At 53.7% G+C, this 18495-nt stretch overlaps 1 protein-coding gene across 1 annotated transcript in view; it reads right to left on the reverse strand.

The window, feature by feature from the left end:
- The window catches only part of LHX4 (LIM homeobox 4), a 42731-nt gene extending 37212 nt beyond the window's left edge, over positions 1-5519 (reverse strand). Inside the window, exon 1 of the mRNA XM_079915262.1 lies at positions 5402-5519. Within this exon, the coding sequence (XP_079771388.1) occupies positions 5402-5477 (76 nt within the window). The 5' untranslated portion in view covers positions 5478-5519. The remainder of the gene's footprint in view (positions 1-5401) is intronic.
- Positions 5520-18495: the final 12976 nt, after the last annotated feature.

Here is an 18495-nt window from a genome sequence, read left to right on the forward strand (position 1 = left end):
GCCACATTTCAAGCGCTCTTCAAGTTCCGCTGAGCGCTGGGAGCCCAGACGAGAATGCGGGCAGGGCGCGCGCAGCGCAGGGACCCGCCAGCTGCCTCCAGGCTCTGTGCCGGAGGAGCCGCTCCCAAAATGTGAGAACAGCTTTCTAAGGGTTAAAAAGTCACAGAAAGACTTGTGCCGCCAGCGTAGGGGGTTAATTTTGTCTTCCCAAATTCTTGGTGCGAAATGGGTATGCGCAAGAAAAGAGCTTACTGTCTCCGCTCTCTGGCCGCGCTCCCACCTGCCGCGCCTCTTCGCGCGAAAAAAGTCTGCCCGGCTGCAAACAGGTAGGAAACTGGTTCCGGGTTTGGCCAATCCCAGACCAATAGGGATAATAAACTAGGAAGAGGAACGGGCAAAGTGGACGGTGGGAAAAGGCCAAAGAGCAGAAATGCCTAATGCGCCGCGCGGTGGCCGTCCCTCTTTTGCCCCCTGCGCAGTTGCGACCTCCACTCGGGGCGGCTGGACGCGGTGCGTGCGAAGCCGGCTCCGCGGGAAGGGCCGCCCTGTCCGCACCTGCCTCCCCTAGCGAGCCCTCAAAAACCCAGGGCGCGCGGCAGGCTCGCTCAGGACCTTGCGCCGCCCATAGGTGCGCAGCAAACGCTTTTGGATGCAATTCATCGTCAGTCCCCCGGGCCACCCAGGCCGGCGCCTGCCCGCGGGGCGGAGGAGCTCTGCCCTGGTGGCGGCAAGGTCACGCAGGTCGCGCTCCCAGACCCGAGGACGCCGCTCCCGCCCGGCCCCGCCTGGCTCTGGTTTTCCGCGAGGATGGACGGCGACCGAGCGAGGAAACCACTCGAGTTAGGTCCTGTCTCCTCTCTTCAGTCCCGACTTTTCGTCTTACCTAGACACGGACATGGGACCGCTCAGTGCAGATCTTCGCCCCTCACCCGCCCCACCTGCCTGCTCTTTGTCCTGGTTAAATCGTTAATTCCTCTCCCTGAGCGCCCTGAGTCTGCGGCTTCCCAGGCGGGCTCCCCTCCGCCCTCTCTGCCCTCTCCGATCTAGGCAAGGGAACGAAGGAGGCCGGAGCCAGCGCGCCCCTCGGGCGCCCTCGGCCTCCCGCCACCCCAAGCGAGGCACGGCCGCAGTCACCCGGGTTTCTCCAAACTCCCTCTGGCTGGTGCGTGGCTCTGGCCCGACGCTGGGACGGGATCCTCACAGTTGGAGAATTTGAATCCCCAACCCGCGAGGCCCGAATCTGCCGACGGGGACAGCCAGTCTGACCTTTAAAAGTTGGCCCGCCCCTGACAATATTTTTGTGACGCGGGGAAGGAGGTTTGTGGCGTCGGGGGCTGCTGTTTGGATATCTGTACTGGAATCTGATGGAATTTCAATCTCTATATTTTTTTCCGTGTTTTTTTTTTTTCCTGGCACCACGAGAAAAGACAGGAATGGGAAGAAGAGCAAATCCCTGCTCTATAGTTTGAGAGAACTGCCCACCGGGAAGTGAGTTCACTCCACCCTTAAGAAATGGCCCGCAAGAGGATAAGGTCGGGGACGAGGATTCTAACGCGACCAGTGCAGGGAGCCTCACCCCACGCAGGAGCGCCAGGAAGGGAAGAAAGGGTAGTGAGGCGTCCTGAGGGGTCCTTCGCCCAGATCCTGCCAAATACAAAATCAAATGCCCTTTCCCCACAGCTTCGGGGTTCACATGAGCGCAAGACAGATCTTTTAGGAGACAAGGAAGGGATGGGAGACGCCCGGGCTGGCTTCTCATTTACCACTCCCAGCCTGGACCCGGCGAATCACTCCTTCCTCCCGCGGGGCTGGCCTGCTCCCTAGCCAGCATTCCGGGATGTCCGTTGTCCTTTCCTGTGAGCCCCGGGAGACTACGTGTGAGATGGACCAAAACCGAGGGCAAGGGGCGGATAAAACGCCCACCTCCCTGGACGTCCCTCACTATTCCCAAACGTCTTGGTCAGCAAGAGGGGCCGACAGGACCCAGGTGCGTGGGGGAACTGCTGGATTCGGGGAGGAGAGAGGTTCGGAGGAGGCTAAGAGGCCAGCGCACCCAGCGCTGGCTTAGGCGCTGTGGGAACTCGGACCTTGGCAGCCCTGGGGGAGGCAGCGGGGACGACCCCGGACAAAGGCAGGTGTGCCGGAAACAAGAGAAACCAGCCACCCTAAATCGTGGGCCAAGTAGCTGGGACGCATCAGTTTAGGACGAAGTCCTTTTTTGAACCTATCCACTGGCGCCCACAAAACAAGGAACTCTGCGCGTGCTGGATGTGACCCCGAGGGTGTCGAAGGTGTTGCCTCCTGCAGAGCACTCCCACCACTCAGAGCAAGGAGCCGGGGTTCGAGTTCCTTAAAAAACACTGACCTGAGGCGGCGGGAGGGGGGCTGCCCCGCCCACCAGTCCGCGCTTTGGCGGGGCGCGGGGTGTTCTATTTCTCTACCCAAAGTTGGTCTCGGATTGCTCCCAGCCTCCTCCCTCCGGATTCTCCCGAGCTTCTTGCTCAGGCCTACGCCCCTCAAACGGATAAAGACCCCCGAGTTTGTCCGGAGAAGCCCCAGCCAGGCACGGCCCGATCGGGCGACCCAGGGGCTCTCGGAGCGGGAAGGCCGGGACCCGCTCCGCAACCTCTGCACGGAAAAGCAGAAGGCCAACAATCGCTTCAAAGACCAGGCCACCCAGGAGCGAGCAGTGTCGGGAGGCGCTGTGTGGGGGGGGGGCGTACAGGGTGTAAGGAAGAAGGCCACCAGAAGAGAGAAATGATTACATAATTTGATAACGTTTTCCTGAAGGGAATGCGCCTCACCCATCCCTCCAAAGCAAAAGACTATACTGGATTCCAACCCCTAAAACACCCCTAGAGGCCAGGGCACCAGAGGCACTGAGGTTGGGGAATCTCTAGACCTGCGCTGCCAAGTGCCCCATCTGTGGTGGCCCAGAGTGAAGAAGCAGAACCTGGTGGTGGGGTGGCGGGTGACCCTTCCAGTTGGCAGGTTGGAGGGATTCCTGCGGGAGAGCCTTTCTGTTGTCTCCTCCACTACCAGGTTTAAACACCCACAGCCGGAGATTAACCCCTCTTCCTCCCTGAGGCCCAAGGGCATGTCCACCACCCCCCCATGGAATTCTTAGGCTACTGGGTCCGATGCCCCAAGAAAGAGAATGATCGGGTATATGTGCCAGAGGGGACCAGTCCCCCAGTGCCCAGCACCAACAGCTTAATAGCCAGAAGCCAGATCTGCTGCAATGGGGGAGGGTAAAATCCACACACATCCCCAAAAGGAAAAAAAAAAAAAGCTGATCCCAAAGCCTTCAGGGATTGGTCCCCTAAATTTTGGCCAGTGCCTCCTCCAACCCAGGCCACAGAACCACAGGCAAGACAAAAGGAAGGTCAGACCAACCCCTCCTGGTTCAGCCTTGCCTCACTGGACCACCCTGGGATGAGAGTCCCCTTCTCTACCTCATTAAGTTTTCCACAGTTCCAACCCAGATGCCGAGGCCTGGCGAACTGTAGCTCTGAAGGTGAGTTCTAGGCAATTTAGGAAATCGAGTTCCTGACGACAAAATCAAAGCTGTCTCTGAGTAAGAAAAACGAAAAGTGAGACCTTCTGAGAGTGTGTCCTGCGCATCCAAAGAAAGGCTGTCAGAGCAAAACCCACCGTCTTACATTACGGTCCTAACAGAGGCCACCTATGGACCACAACTATTAAAGCACAGCTGTATCGGGTAACAAGGACATGAGTCACACACACCTGCGCCCACTCACACACTCCCCTCACTCGCGCAAAGGTATAATCAACTTAAGCTGCAGCACCTTTGCCAGGGTTTGTGTTCGTGCAGGGGCTGACGATCCACTCCCTCCTGCCCTCGGTGGGCTGGGGTAGTAAGGAGTCAGTGAATCCCCAACGCCTTCCACAGATACATCTTAACGGTAAATTCCCCAAGGCACAGCGCAGACTTGGAACTGTTTGCCAACAGTTGACAGAAAAAGATACAAAACATAGCTGTAGTATATAGTCAAGGAACAACCTAAGTAGGTTTGAGTGAAGCTATCCTCTTCTAGTCCCCTCTCACAAACTTCCCAGGAAGTCGCGGGGTAGGGGTGTGAGGGGACAGACACGCTCGCCAGCCTGCCTTGGAGGTACTGCTGGGGCAGAAACCATGTCATGGAGAGCCGGGGCGCAGGAGGGCGCGCTGCTGCGCCCTAGTTCCTAGGTAGGCACCCTCCGTGGATGAGCCGGTCCTTACTTAAACCTCAAGGATGTAGCTACCGGTCCACTGAAGAAGTCGCGGGCGGAAGCACAGCCCCTTGGCGAGCGGAGTGAGGGAGCCCCTCTTCTCTCTACCGTGCCCAGGGGCTTTCCGCAGAACCCGCGAGCCTGCGGGGCAGGGCTCACGCGGCGCCAGCCAAGCGAGCGCGACGCCACGGGACCTGCTCTGGCCTCCGCACAGACTCTCCACCGAAGACCTCGTTCACCAGCAAGGAACAGAGAAAATTCTCACTGGGAAAATCCCTGCGCGCGCGCGCACACACACACACACACACACACACACACACACACACACGCACTCACCTGAGGATAAACAAGCCCCGAGCTCCGGCCGCCTTCCTAATTTCGGGGACGGGAAAGAAAGCGCCCGCACACCCTTATCTCTCTCCTTTCGAATCTGAACCATACTGAGAGCCTGCTCTCGCGTGCGCCAAGGCTGTACCCCGAGTTCACAACTTCGTCCCGGTGCTTCTCCCTCCCTTCATTCCTCGGCTAGCTGGAATATGGCGAGTGGACTTCCTCACCAGGAGCCGGCAGTCCCTGGCGGCGCAGGCGGCGGGCGCCGCGGGCAGCAGCGGCTGCGGACGCACCAGGCGCGCACGCCCTGCGCGCGGGGACAGCGCGTGTGGCCTGGGCTTCTGCGCCGCCAGCCCCGGCGGCGGGGGACGCGCTCTCTAACTTCCCGCCAGCTGGGGTGAAGTTGCACTAGCGGTACTGCGAGCTTTGACCGTAGCCCCCTCCCCCGGCGGGGGAGGAGGGTTTGGGGGACCACCCCAGCGCTTAGGCCTGGCCTGCAGCTCTTTCCTCTGGTGTCTGTCCCCAGACAGCACTCTCCCCAAGGCTCCTAGAAAAAACATGGGCTGGGGATGCGGGGTTCGGTATCCCTAGGCTCGCCTCAAGCACCATCCGTGAGGCTTTCACTTTCGGCCCCCAAAAGCCAAGGGCCAGGCCCTTCAAACGCACTCTAGCTGGTGCCCCTGCCCTGTGACCGCCTCTACGCCCGGGCCGCCGGCCCCTCGCCCCGCCCGTCCTCTCCGGTCCAGGCTACGCGCAGCGTCCGGCCCGCCCCAAACCGGCCAAAGCTGCCGGCCGTCTCGTTATCAAATTAAGTCAGCGAGAAAGGGGGGTGTCTTACGTTGCATCGGCACACCAAGCATCTCCGGGAGCCCCTTGACAGCCCCCTCCGCGGGGACAGCTGCGCTCTGCATCATCTCCGAGCGAGAGCCAGCGAGTCGCAGTCTACGGAGATTTCTCGTTCTCTCGCTCAAGCTGGATTCAGAAATTTGAAAATAATAAAAAACCCGACCAGACCGCCGAAGTCACGGTGGAAGCCGGACCCTCCGCCTCTACAGGAGGATTCCACAGGCTGCCTGGCCCCCTCCCCCCGCCAGTCCTCAGTCTGTTTCAAATCCCTTTGATCTCGCTCTCCCGGGTTGGTGCACATCCCGGGTTGAGGAGACGCTGTTGCTGCAGCTCTGGCTTTTTTCCCCTCCTCCCTCCCCCCGCCCGCTTCTCTCCCCCTCCCCCTCCACCCTTCGCGTGCCGGCCGCCCAGGAGGCCGCGGTCACCCAGGCATTTTGATTCATTCACACTGCAGGAACGGCCGTGACGTCGCTTTCCGCAGGGAGGCCCGCCCTTCAGCCAAGCCCCCCACCCAGCAGCTAGCGGCGGACCCAGGCCCGAGTGGTGGTGCTAGCGCCCTGAGAGAGGCCGGCCGGGCAGGAGGGCCGGACCGCATGGAGCGGGGCGGGGCCTCACGGGCCGTTCCCCCTGCTCCCCGCGGTGCGGGCTAGCGCCCCGTGTATAAATACTGCAGCTGGCTCGGCCGCGGCAGCAGGTGGTCCCGGACGGCCGCGTCTGGGGCTCGCAGGTTTCCCTGGATCCTCTCGGGGTTCCGGCCTCAGCCGGCGGTTCGTGTCCTCTCCGCCCCTCCGTTCGAACCAAGGGGCGGGGAAGGGCGGGGCAGGCGCTCCGGAGGCCTGGGTCGCACGGCGGTGTCTTCCCGTCGCGCTCTTTTGGTCCCGGGCTTCTCTCGGGCGGACGGAGCGTGCTCCGTAACTAGATGACTCCATCCTCCTCCTCCTCCTCCTCCTCCTCTCCTCCGGCTAATTCCTTTCCCGCCGGCGCTTCCCAGCCCTTGCTCGCTCTCCCCCGCGTCTGGCTGAGGCCGGGCCAGGGACAGCCAGTACTCAGCCTGGAACGCGCGAGTCACGCAGCGGGCTGCGGCGGGCCGAGGAGAGCAGCCAGGGTCTGCGCACGGAGGTGGCAGGGCGCGGGCCCCCGGTGCGCGCCCCCGCACGCCGCGGCCTGCAGCCCCGAGTCGGCTCCTCAGTCCTTCCCCGCCCCGTCCCGACTGCTCTGCCTGCGTCCTCTCAGCTTGTCCTGCCCTCGGTCCTCAGAGACCGCTCTGCCTCAGCGCTGCGACCGCGGGCGTTTTGAACAATTCCCCACCTCGTGTGTGCGGGGCGGCAGCGAGCACACCACCCCAGGGGCTAACCAGCAAAGGCGTGTGTGTTGTTAACGGTATTTACAACACACACACACACACACACACACACACACACAGCAATTCTCAAAGCGAGTTCCTGGAGGAAATAAAACAGAAGGCCCACCGCTGGGACAGGTCTCCGCCGAGGTTTCCTCATGCTTCATCAGATTCTCTACGCCGCCTGACCGGCAGACGCGAAACACCCATCCCCCGGACCCGGCGGCTTTCTGGATCCCAGAGCTCGCGACACCGCCACTCGGAATTCGTTCTAGAGATGTAGACATATGTGTAATCCCAGCATAGTGGAGTCCAGCCCGGGTGGGAAAGGGAACTGTGTGCTCTCTCCAACTTTCCAGCGTGTCCCCTGCTTTTTCTCCTGGCGTTGTCCCCAAAAAGGGGACACCAGGGTTGGTGAGGGACAAGCATGAGTGTGGGAGCGGATGGCATGGCTGTCAGCGCTTAGAATTTGTTTTCAGTGAAGTCACAGTGACTTCTATGTGACCTAGTACTGGGTTGGCATCATCTCTTGCCCTGTTTACCTGCGAGGTAACTCCAGGGCACAGGAAAAAAGCCAAGAGCCCGGTGACATTTTCAGTGTTTACCAAAATGTTTTCTACAAAAATTTAGCTAGTAAACAAACACGAGGAAATGCCAGCCTCATTAAGAATCAAAGACAAGAAAAACAAAGCATCGTAGCACTTACACCTTTTTTGTCTGTTCAATGAGTAAAGGGGGGCGGATGGTAGAATTCAGTGCTGGTGAAGGTTATTTGATACTGCTACTCTCACAAATATTGTTGGTGTGCTTATAAGCTCTTAAATTCGTTTGGAAAGCAATTAGGCAATATGTATCAAACCCATAAATTTTTCATACCCTTTAGCTCATGAAATTCCACTTTTGAGTGTCTATTCCACAGAAATAATAAAATTCGAAACAAGTTTCATACATGAAGATGCTTATTACAGCATTACATTTTGGAGAAAAATAACCTAAAAATCCAACAAAAGAAAAGTAATATACAATTATTGAAACTAATTATGAAACCTAGCAACATGGAAATGCTTGTGAAATACTAAATTTTTTAAAAAGCAGAATGCACTATTGTATGATTATAAGTATGTAAAAATGTTAAAGATAAAAGCAGTGATAATCCCATTGTTGGCTAGGGTGTGGGGAAATTAGAAAACAGTTTCCTGGTGGGTATGCAAAGAGGGACAATGTCCTCTGAGGGCATTTTGGCAATATCTTTTATAGCCCAACAGTGTGATGGATTTGACCCAATCCATACAAAAATTTGTCCACAGTAAATAATCAAGAATATTTATAATGATATAGTTGCAAGGACGTTTAAAAAAGAGAATAACCTGCATATCCAACAGCAGGGGATTATTAGAGTATATAAAATGGAATGATACAGTCATTAGAAAATACAACACAAGAGTAATAATGTAGAAAAGTGTTTGAGATTTATAAGGAAGTGAGGGAAAAAAGAGAATATGAAGCAGTATGAACTTTAGGATAATTATTTTTTAAAGAAGCGTAAATAGAAATATATATAAATATAAAAGTGGTTACCTGTACATTATAATTTTTATTTTCTTCTTTTTGCTTTTTTCAGTTTCCTCAATGAGCACGTTATTTTATAAAGTGGAAAAAAACTAATAAAAGTTGTTTTCAAAAACACAGGACAAACTGGAAGGAAATATATCAGAATGCTATTCAGAAGTACATTATGGAAAATAGTATATTAGGGAGATGTATTTTATGAAATTTTTTCTTTCTTCTCTTTTTCAGATTTACTGTAAAGTTGTTATATGTTTTCAGTAATATCCGTAAAAGATAAAATATTTATATGCAGTGAAATATAGAGCATATGTGGTAATTATTTTTATAATTTAATATTACATTTTTAAAATGCTCTCTGCGGCTCCTACTCCCCTGATATGAACCTGCCTGGGTCCTGCCCTCTTCCCACTGCATGTCACTAAGTCATTCACTGGGTGAGGGGCAGCATTACTGTGGTGGAGACTCTCCTGTGCCTAGGGCTGGTTCAGGGGATGCCACTTTCAAGTCTATCCAATGGCAGAGGAGCCCTGGGAGATCCGTTTGGCTCTCAGTTCTTGACCTCGTGGGCAACTGCTCCCCCCGCACCCCTCTGTGTTCCCACATGTACACGCAATGTAGCTCCACGAATAAATGCCCTTGTTACATTCCTAAACTTTTCCAGAGGTATTTGCCTCCTGGTATGAGCTGAGTCCCATTCCCAAGGTCTTCCACTAACATCTACATCTGTCAAGGTATTTCACTTTCTTCCTGGGGCCTTAGCCTTCCCATCTAATAATGAATCCCCAATAAAAATCTTTCCTTAAATGTATTTTTTAGTGCCTGCTGCTGCTGCAGATAGCGATAATGATAACAACATAACAGCATATGGTGGTAATAATAATAACCAACACTTATGGAAAGTTTAAAACTGTGTCAGGCACCAGGGTAAGTGCTTCTACATGTATAATTCCACCTATTATTCACAACAGTTCAATAAGTGGTATTGGTGGATGAAAAAACTGAGGTTAACAGGGGCTAAGCTTGTCTCTACCCTCCACAGAATGGAAGAACGGCTGATTCCCACAGAAGGCAGATAATCTCTACTGTGGAATAGCCCAGGAAGACCATTGGGGTGCATCTGTTCGGACTTAAACCTCTGAGCTGACTCAGGGCTTTTCCCACTGACAGCTGCCCATGGCTGGCCAGTGACGTCCCAGGAGCAATGGTCCTCAGAGCCTCCTCAGACCTGTGCCTTCCAGCTACAACCCAATGGGAGGGTGGGTACCAGAGGATGGCCTGGTGGTGATGTGGCTTTCCCCAGGTCTAAGTTCTGTAAGGGCAGTCGGTCAATAGCCAGTAAGAGTATCTGGTACTTTCTGGACATTTACATATTACATTTCTGGGAACCAAACCCAACATGTCAGTGGATCCAGTTCTAAGGGAAGAATCTCCAGAATTCAGCTTAAGAAAATGATTAAAGCTTCCATTCGTCTTTACATTTTACAAAGTTCCTCCACATATTTTATCTCATTTGATCTTCATAATCATGCCTGGGCTTGGGTATGATTATCAGGAAACGGAGAAGTTAAGTGGTTTGCCTAAGGTCACACTGCTAATAAGTTGCAGAGTCAACTGGAAATTAAATCCAGCCTTTGACTCCCAATCTGGTGCTCCGTCCACTCCGCACAGCAGACTTGTGTGTCTTCTAACCCTTGCACTTTAGGAACTTCACACAGTGGGCAAGTTCACCCTCAGACACTGGGGATCCTGAGGCCCAGTCTCTTTCTCCACTGAGGGATGAATTCGCTGCCTCTGCTCCTTGTCACCCCATCTCCAATTATTTCCTCCTGTCCTTATTCCTCTCAAACCCTCTTTTATCATTTGCATTTTGAAACTGTTTCCTTAATTATTCTCCTGCTGTTGGAATCCTGCTCCCCCTTGTCTTTGTGGCATCCTTTGATTTATCTCTGTCTGGATAACAGCTCCCCGATTCTCCTTGGGGAATTCAATTTTCATTCATTTTTCTGCTGGGCTAGATTGATATAGACCCTCTGCCCCGGTCCATATTAGTCATCCCAGCAGAGAAAACCAGGGAGACAAACCCTAAGCCCAGCCCCTGGGGAGTCACTGTCTTGTTCGGGGAGCCACAAGGAGTTCTCCAATGAAAGGACAGGGGCCTTTGCTCTTCTCCATCTGTCCACCCAGTCCTCCCAGTCATTTGTCACAGGCCCCTTTTGTGAGCCCACCACTTTGTCATTTGTCTCCTTCTCTTCCCAGAATCTTCCAGGGATCTCTGCCCGCTGGGATGCCGATTAGTTACTGCTCATCTGAAACCTGCCCTGTGTCCTTGACACAGGAATTTAAGGGACATGGAAAAGAGATGGTCCTGTACTTGGACATCTAACTCTTAAAATGAGATTATGAGTCAGTAAGTGTCTGAGAAACGGAATAAGTAAAGGGCACTGGGATCCTTAGAGAAAGAAGGAAAGTGACAAAAGCTAACCTTTATGTCGCCGGCACTGCTCTAAGTGCTCCGTATATGTTAACTCATTCAATCCTCACAAATCCCCTGAGGCAGGAACTATTATTATCCCCATCAGATGAAGAAACTGAGTCAGCACAGAGAGGTCAAGTGATGTGCCCAAGGTTGCACAGGTAGTAAGAAGTGGAGCCAGGGTATTGTCATAGGTAGTCTGGTTATATTTCTGCCAGCACCAGAAAGTAACTTTTATTTGAAGGTTCCTGGGCATCGCCAGGTGGTGGGTCCACACAGAATACATTACCTGGCAAGGCCAAATCCTCAGATCCACCTGTGCAGCTATCGTACCCCATGGCCTATGTGTATGGGGAGCAGAGGAATGAATTGGGGAACTTGGTTTCATTCTAACCTCAGGGTTCATTCTTTTGATTTCCTATCAAAATTCTAGAGTATTTTAGGTTATTTCTTAATTCATGCATTCACTGAACATCTATTGAATGCCAGCTTCTGGCTGGACCCTGGAAGACAATGACCGGGGTGTCAGGGGCAGATAGCCCGTAGCCTACTCTGCTCCAGGATTCCCAGCCTGCCAGTGACATAGTGTCAGCAAAGTTCCCCAGGTGCATCTGCCTTCCTTGTGCTGGGAGGGACTCAGAGACTGGGTTAGCAGACATTTGGGTTCTAGGCTCAGGGTACCTGCATTCAAATCCCAACTTGTGTACAACCTAATTGGGGTAACCTTTGGAAGTTTCCTTGCTTTGCCTTCTCAATGGCTAAATAACAACAGTACGCTCCTCACAGATGGTCACCTGAAGCACCGAGGGAGCTTTTCCCTAGAAACGCTGGCTGGCATCATTATTGTACCCCCTCTGTAGTATTTTGCCTGCTTTTCTTTCTCTTGTTTTATATTTATGGGAGAGGCAAGAAACTCTCTTGGAACTTTCAAGCAAAGACTAGAACTTGGGAGCTCTTCTTTCCTAAAAATGTTAGTTGGGAGAGAGACCCATGATTGGTTTTTTTTCCCCCTTTTGGAGGTGGAGGAGACCCCTGCTCTTACAGCATGGTTACAAGCTGAGGTCAAGGTACCTAAATTACTCCTTGGTGAAATTTTAACCATCTTGTGAAAAGCTCCCACTCCACTATGGAAACAGGCAACTTTTGTACCAAGCAAAGGAGACAGGATGGTACAGCTGGGTGGTGGCTGGGAGAAGGGTTCCCTGAAAATAGCCTTCTGATGCAATGGGTCAGACCATCAGGGCTCACTTGACACCTAGGGCAAGTTACTTAATCTTGCCAACTTCTTTCCTCAACTGTAAAATTGGGAAATGCCTCCCCTACATTGCAGGGTGCTTGTTGGATTAGAGATAGTACACATAAAGCCCAGAGCCCCGTGCTCAACACACAGAAGGCAATCAGATGTCATTGTGGTGGTTGTTAAGAAGGTGACCCACAGTCGTAATCAGTAACTGGGCTCTGCTCTTTCTGCATCCTTCCCCAAACAGCCTCTCCATGGCACACTGAGATACTCGATGCTATATCTTCTCTTCAGAAGAACTGCTCTGCCCACACAACCTGCAATTATGCTCTCTTTGCCTTTGTTTTTAAAGTTGACCTAATATCCAAGTTCATTTAAAGAAAGAACTTGGAGTCCAGATGTTGCACAGCTGACACCCTTTCTCCCTACCCCATTTCCCTCTTCAGTCTCCAGGACTCAGGGGCATCCTGAATCCAAGAATGATTCAGTGACCAACATTTTTGTGGTGCTTTATAGCTGGTTAAGGGCCTTCCCACACCTTTCCTCACCCAAGCCAGGTAGGGCCCATCGTAATCCGACCACATTACCGATGAGGAAACAGTGCAAAAATGTGGGGCTGTCTACACTACCATACCAGGGCCCACTCCCAGAGCCTCTAACCTGATGATCTGTTGTCTCAGCTTCTAAGAAGGAGGCTATAAATGGGGAGCAGGAGGAAGAGGGGTGGGAAGTCCAGGCTGGATCCATTTGAAAATAGCTGCAGGTGTCAAGGCTAACCTATAAAACAACCCTGTCATCATCTCGGCGAAAGAATTTTTACTGGAGGAACTTAACTCAGCAGTTTCCTCTCAGGAACTGACTTACAACCAAAAAAACATGAATGTGCCAGATGTGGGCAGAGGTGACAGGAGAAAGGCCAGGGGAGGGGTGGAGTTCACGTGAGAAGTGGTGAGGCGGGGGTCAGACTCCCGACCCCGAGACCAGATGGACTTCAGTTTCGCTGACTGCTGGAGGGTGACCCACTCTGAGCCTCCACTTACTGACTGGTATGTGGAGGGTGCTGGTATTGTCACAGGAGGGCTCCAGCTGTTAGCACAGGGCCTGGCACATGGAAAGTCCCCCACAGATGCCCGCTATTGTGAGCGTATAAGGACGAGGAACTTCTTTTACTTCTCTCACTGCTCGGCCATCTCCTCTCTTCACAGCCCTGGTTCACTGGGAAGGGGCCTGCCCTTCATCACCAAAACTTTCTGCCTGCAGTGAAGGGACAAAGACATACTGTGACTATGGCCATTTTGGATGGTCAAAGAAGAAATACTGAGAGCTCTGGGGGGCAAAGGATTTCCCCAAGACCTCCCCGAGGAAGCAGTCCATAGAAGACATAAACCCTGGCTCTGCTCTACCTCTGAGCTTGGTGGCTGTGAGAAGTTGCACTGTCCCAGCCTCTGTTTTCCTGTGTTAGCTGGGGATGATAATACTCAGATAGTTCTCCTGAGAAGGGGTTGTTGGGGATCATATGAGATCATATGAAAAGCCCCTGAAGCAAATGCTCCGTGAAAGTTCATTCTACTCCCCCGTCCCTGCACACGCAGGATCCTCGATTTACAGTGTGCGTAACTCACCTGGGAGTTTTGTTTAAATACAGATTCTGATTCCGCAGGTCTGGGACCTGAGAGTCTACATTTCTAACAAGTTGCCAGGCCACGCCCTTCCTGCTGGCCCGTGGACGCCACTGTGTGTGGGCATGCTCTAGGGCACCGCTGTCCAATATAGAAGCCACTGGTCACATGTGGCTACTGAGAAATGTGGCTGATAGGAAAAGAAATGTGCTATAAATGTCAATTGCATGTTGGATTCTAAGACTTAATACAAAGAAAAGAGTGTAAAGTGTCTCATTAAGATTTTAGAAAGCTTTATTACATGTTGAAATGCTAATCTTTTGGCTATATTAGGTTAAATAAAATCGTTTATTAATTTCATTTCTTTTTTCTAGTTGCATGGCTACCAGCAAACTTAAAATTACTCAAGTGGCTGGCATCATATTTCTGTTGGACCGTACTGTTCCTGGGCGTTTTGACCTGGCTGTACTGTGCTCACACACACACACGCATACAGCAGTCCTTTTTTTCCCCCTTAGAACCTAGCACATTTTCTGGCTTCGAGTAGGGGACTGATAAGCATTTGCTGGTGCATGAGTGGGGAGGATGCCCACAAATGGAGCCCCATGAGAGATGGCCCCGCACGCTGGTGAAGAGACCTCAGCTGCAGCAGGGAGCCAGCGGGGCTGAGCAGGTGGCTCTGCCTGAAGAATGGCCATCTCCCCCTTGCAGTTGACCCTGACCTGCCACCCATCCATTCTCCGTCATCCTCGGCCCACCCTCTGCTCTTTTCAAGGCTTTGATGGCAAAGAAAAAGGAATTCTAGTGTTCCCTCCCCAGGGCTCGCCAGATAAAGAAGATGGTCACAGGGTCGCCTGAATCCAGGGACCAGTCTGGGCCCCGCAGGCTTCCTGCCTTCCCTGAAAGCCACCTCAGCTAACACTGGGGGCCCCACCCCTTTCCTCTGCTTTCCTTTCCCAGGCTTCTGTCTGTGGTCTTCACCCCATCCCTGCTAGGAGGGGTGGGGGGTGAAGGGGGAGGGATGGGAGAGAAATCCAAGATCATGGGCACGGGCCAGGTATGAACGTGCATAGACCTCCCTGAGCCCCTGTCACAGCCCGACGGGGTCTTAGAGAAAGAGATGGCAAGCAGCTTCTAAAGATGCTCCCCACGTCCACTCTGAAACTAGCAGGACCGCGCAGAGCCCAGATTCCCACATCTTCTGATCCCACCAGCGACCAGAGTCAGGTTCCAGGGCACTGCAGTCTGAGATCTGGGGGTACGAGGACATACGGGGGAAGGAAAACCAGCCCAGAAGAGGTTGTGGTGGAGCAGGAAAGTCCCCAGGGTGCTCGGGAGCTGGGCTCTGCCCCAGACCACAGGGCTCCAAGGGGACTGCTGCCGCCTCCACCGGGGCCTGGGCACGTGTGCACGTGGGCCCTTATCCTCCCACTTCAGTATCTCCCGCACCCGCCTCCTGACTGTTTCCTTTCCACGCCTCTGATACTAAGCAGGACAAAGCATTCTCGGAGCATGTGAACTTACCAGAGGTCAGGGGAAGACTCTGCCTTCATGGTGAGGACTGGAGGCTGGAGCTGCTGTTCTCAACGCGTGCTGAGTGCAGGCGGCTCTAGAGGAAAGTCAGAGAGTGTCTGGGAGGGGAGCGGCACCCCCATCTAGGGTGGGAGCTGGGGGAGGGGCGTGGGGGGCAAGGGCGGGGCTGTTCCAAAGGAGGAGGCCAAACGGACAGATCGGGACAGAGCCCAGGGGAGGCCCTTCTCCTCTTTCCTCTGAGGAAAGGTGCTCTTCTCCCCCTTGGAAGCTGGGGAAATGAGGGTCTGTCTGGGGGAGGGTAGCAGAGGGGCTAGAGACCGCCTCAGAGAAAATTAAATTGCACTTGAGGGCAAATTCTATTAGGGAATAGAGCCTGTCTCTCAACAGCCTGCGTCCATTTAGGTGATTAGCTCAGCCCAGCACCTCCACCCCAGAGCCTGGTGAGCTCTCTCCCTCAGCTGGGGAGACGGGCCTGTGGCCTCTGGGGGCCCAGCCGCCCCTGCTTCCCTTTCCTGCCCCCCAGCCCACCCTGGGAGGACCCTTCTCTCACCACTCATGGCCCCCCAGGCTCTTTGAAAGTGGCCAAGAGGGTGTGAGCCCCTGGCTGTCCTCCTAGAGCACAGGCCGAAAACAAGGACAGGCAAGGCCAGGGAGGACCGAGCTGGGATTCCCACTGCTTAGGCCTGGGGCAGGGATGGGGGAGGTCAGAGGTCAGATGAAGGAGACCACTGGGCACCGGGTGGTCAGATGGCTGGAGGATGGGAAGGATCTGGATAGGAGGAGAAGGGGGAAGAGAAGGGGTTCCCGTGAGCGAAAGGGCGCAAGTAAAAGTGAGGACATGGACAAAGAGGCAGGGTTTGAATGGGCAGAATTTGGCACCAGGGAGAAGGTACAGAGAAATACAAGTGATGACACTTGGAGAATGTCCACTGTAATGATAAATTAATGTAATGGAACAGTAACTGGTAAAATAAATTCATCTGTAAAATGGGCATCATAATAATATCAAGTACTTTACGGGGCTGTTGTGCTACCTAAATGCACATACTGAGTTCACCAAAAGTTCAGGACAGTATTATTAGCTATTGGCTGTGTGTTAATACCTGCCACACTGTATCCAAGCTTTGGCAGAAAGGTCTAGATTGAGGCCCCGTGACTGAGGCCCACTTACCAGCCCCCTACTTCCTAGCACCAGTGGCACCTGATTCACCAGGGTTAGGTCCCTGATTCACGGGCCAGTGTCAACCGGCTGGACCAGCCTCTGGACCCTGCCGGCCATCAGCCCATGAAGAGATGGCGTGGGGCCTCCTCTCCTCGGTATTGAAAGCGTTTGCTTGATTTCCTTCCATTTCTGGCTATAAAATTATTTCATCTGCTTAGCGAAAGCACCTGAAATGTATCATGAGGAGAGCCCGTACGTAGTTTCCAGAACGAGCAGAAACATCAGTGCAGGCAACATAAAATGAGTTCTGAGAACACATAATGCGGCAGCATCTCTGACCTGCGGCCGGAATTATTCTATTGTATGTGACCCTCCTCTTGAGGGCTCGTCTAAGGCTCCCCCAAGTGCCTTGAGGACATAGAATTTCAGCCCCAAGCGAGCTTGACTTTTAAACCAAGGGTTAAACCGTTTCTTTATATTGCTGGGGTGGTTGCACTAGCCCAAATAGCAAGAAATGTGTGTTCTGTGGGGAGGGCAGCAGAGGGGGTGTTCAGAAAGGGAGGGAAAGAAAGGAAGTGCGTGCTGTGCGGAGTGCAGGAGGTCCCCAGTCTCGAGGCCGCGTGCAGGATAGTCACGCTGTTCATTGCAGCGGGGAGAAACCCAGGACTGCTCTGCCCATTTCTCCAGCCCAGGGTCTCTCTCAGAGAAGCTACCCCCGCCCAGGGATGGGCTCCAGTGAGTCCCACCCACCCCTGCCTCCTGCTCAACTGTCAGGGTGTGGGTTTAGCCCCTGAAGTACAGGTGAGCCCTAGGAGCCGGCTGGCGCCCTCCCCGTGGAGGTTGCCCAGGTCCCACAGGGTCCAGGCTTTCTGGCCTCAGACACACCAGCTAGTGTGGACGAGGCCCCTGCTTCCTGAGAACGCCCTCCCCTCATCCCTGTGCTAACATGGGGCAGGTCCCTCCTGGGGTTCCAGCATTGTCATGACAACAACATCCATGATAATACACACATTGCTGCCCTTAGCTTGGGTGCCCACACCTTGTCCCAGCCACTCAGTCATGGGGATCCTCTTGGGCGGCTCTGAGAAGGCATTCAAGCACTGTTGATTCTCACTAGCTGTTCTCTCCAAAGGCGACCTCATTTACTAGCGGCCTCAGCGCTGGAGACCTTGGGCAAGTTACTCAACCACAGGAAAACGGAGAGAGCAACACCTGCCTCAGGATTACACCTGAAATGATTGCGCTCAGGGCCTGGCCCTGAACAGGTGCTGTATAGATGGTAATAAATGTTGTTATGACAGCCTTGGGCCCCGTCCTTGACACTCTCTGCTGACAGTAAAGAAACTGTCTTGTTTGCCATTATGTCTCCAGCTCCAAGTGTAGGGACCAGCATATTATGGGGTCTTTGTAAATATATGTTACACGAACGAATGAAGGAGCGAGTGAGTTTGTAAGCAATCCGCTGCTGCAGCCCGAGAATGGGAGGAGCGCATCCTCCCAGGGGCAGAAGCAGGCTCTCAGCTGCTGCTCCCCGGGCGGCCACACGGCCCTGTCGGGCCTGTTTAGGCTGCCGGGCCTGTTATCAGTGTGGTCGCTGGCTGGGGACTCAGGCTGACTCAGCTGTCAGGGCCCTACTTACCTCTCACCCTTAATGGTCCCTGGCTTTTCATGTACTTCCTGCTCTCCCGTGGCACTCTTTGGACTTTATTACATATGCCACGTGATCCCTGTGATGAGAGTTAAAGAAGAAGGGGAAAGCCTGGGATAACCACCCAGACACCAAGACCCAGGAAAAGCTACACCAGCCTCCTGCTTCAGCGCTGCTTGCTGGGACAAGGCTGGGGGATTCCTGCCCACCAGCCCCCAGGGTGCGGCCCCAGGCCCAGGGTGCACACTGCTTCTTTCCTTCTTTCCAAGTTCTGGCCCCTTTTTAAAGCCACCTCTGGCATCGCAGGACCGGATCCTCAGGCTGGAAGCATCTGAGAGGACTTCTAGCCCACTGCCTGCCCTGCAGAATTAGGTCTGTGCAGGGCTTCCCTGGTGGCGCAGTGGTTGAGAGTCCACCTGCCGATGCAGGGGACATGGGTTCGTGCCCTGGTCCAGGAAGATCCCACATGCCGCGGAGCGGCTGGGCCTATGATCCATGGC

Source organism: Stenella coeruleoalba (genome assembly GCF_951394435.1).
Source record: "Stenella coeruleoalba genome assembly, chromosome: 1".
NCBI lineage: Eukaryota > Metazoa > Chordata > Mammalia > Artiodactyla > Delphinidae > Stenella > Stenella coeruleoalba.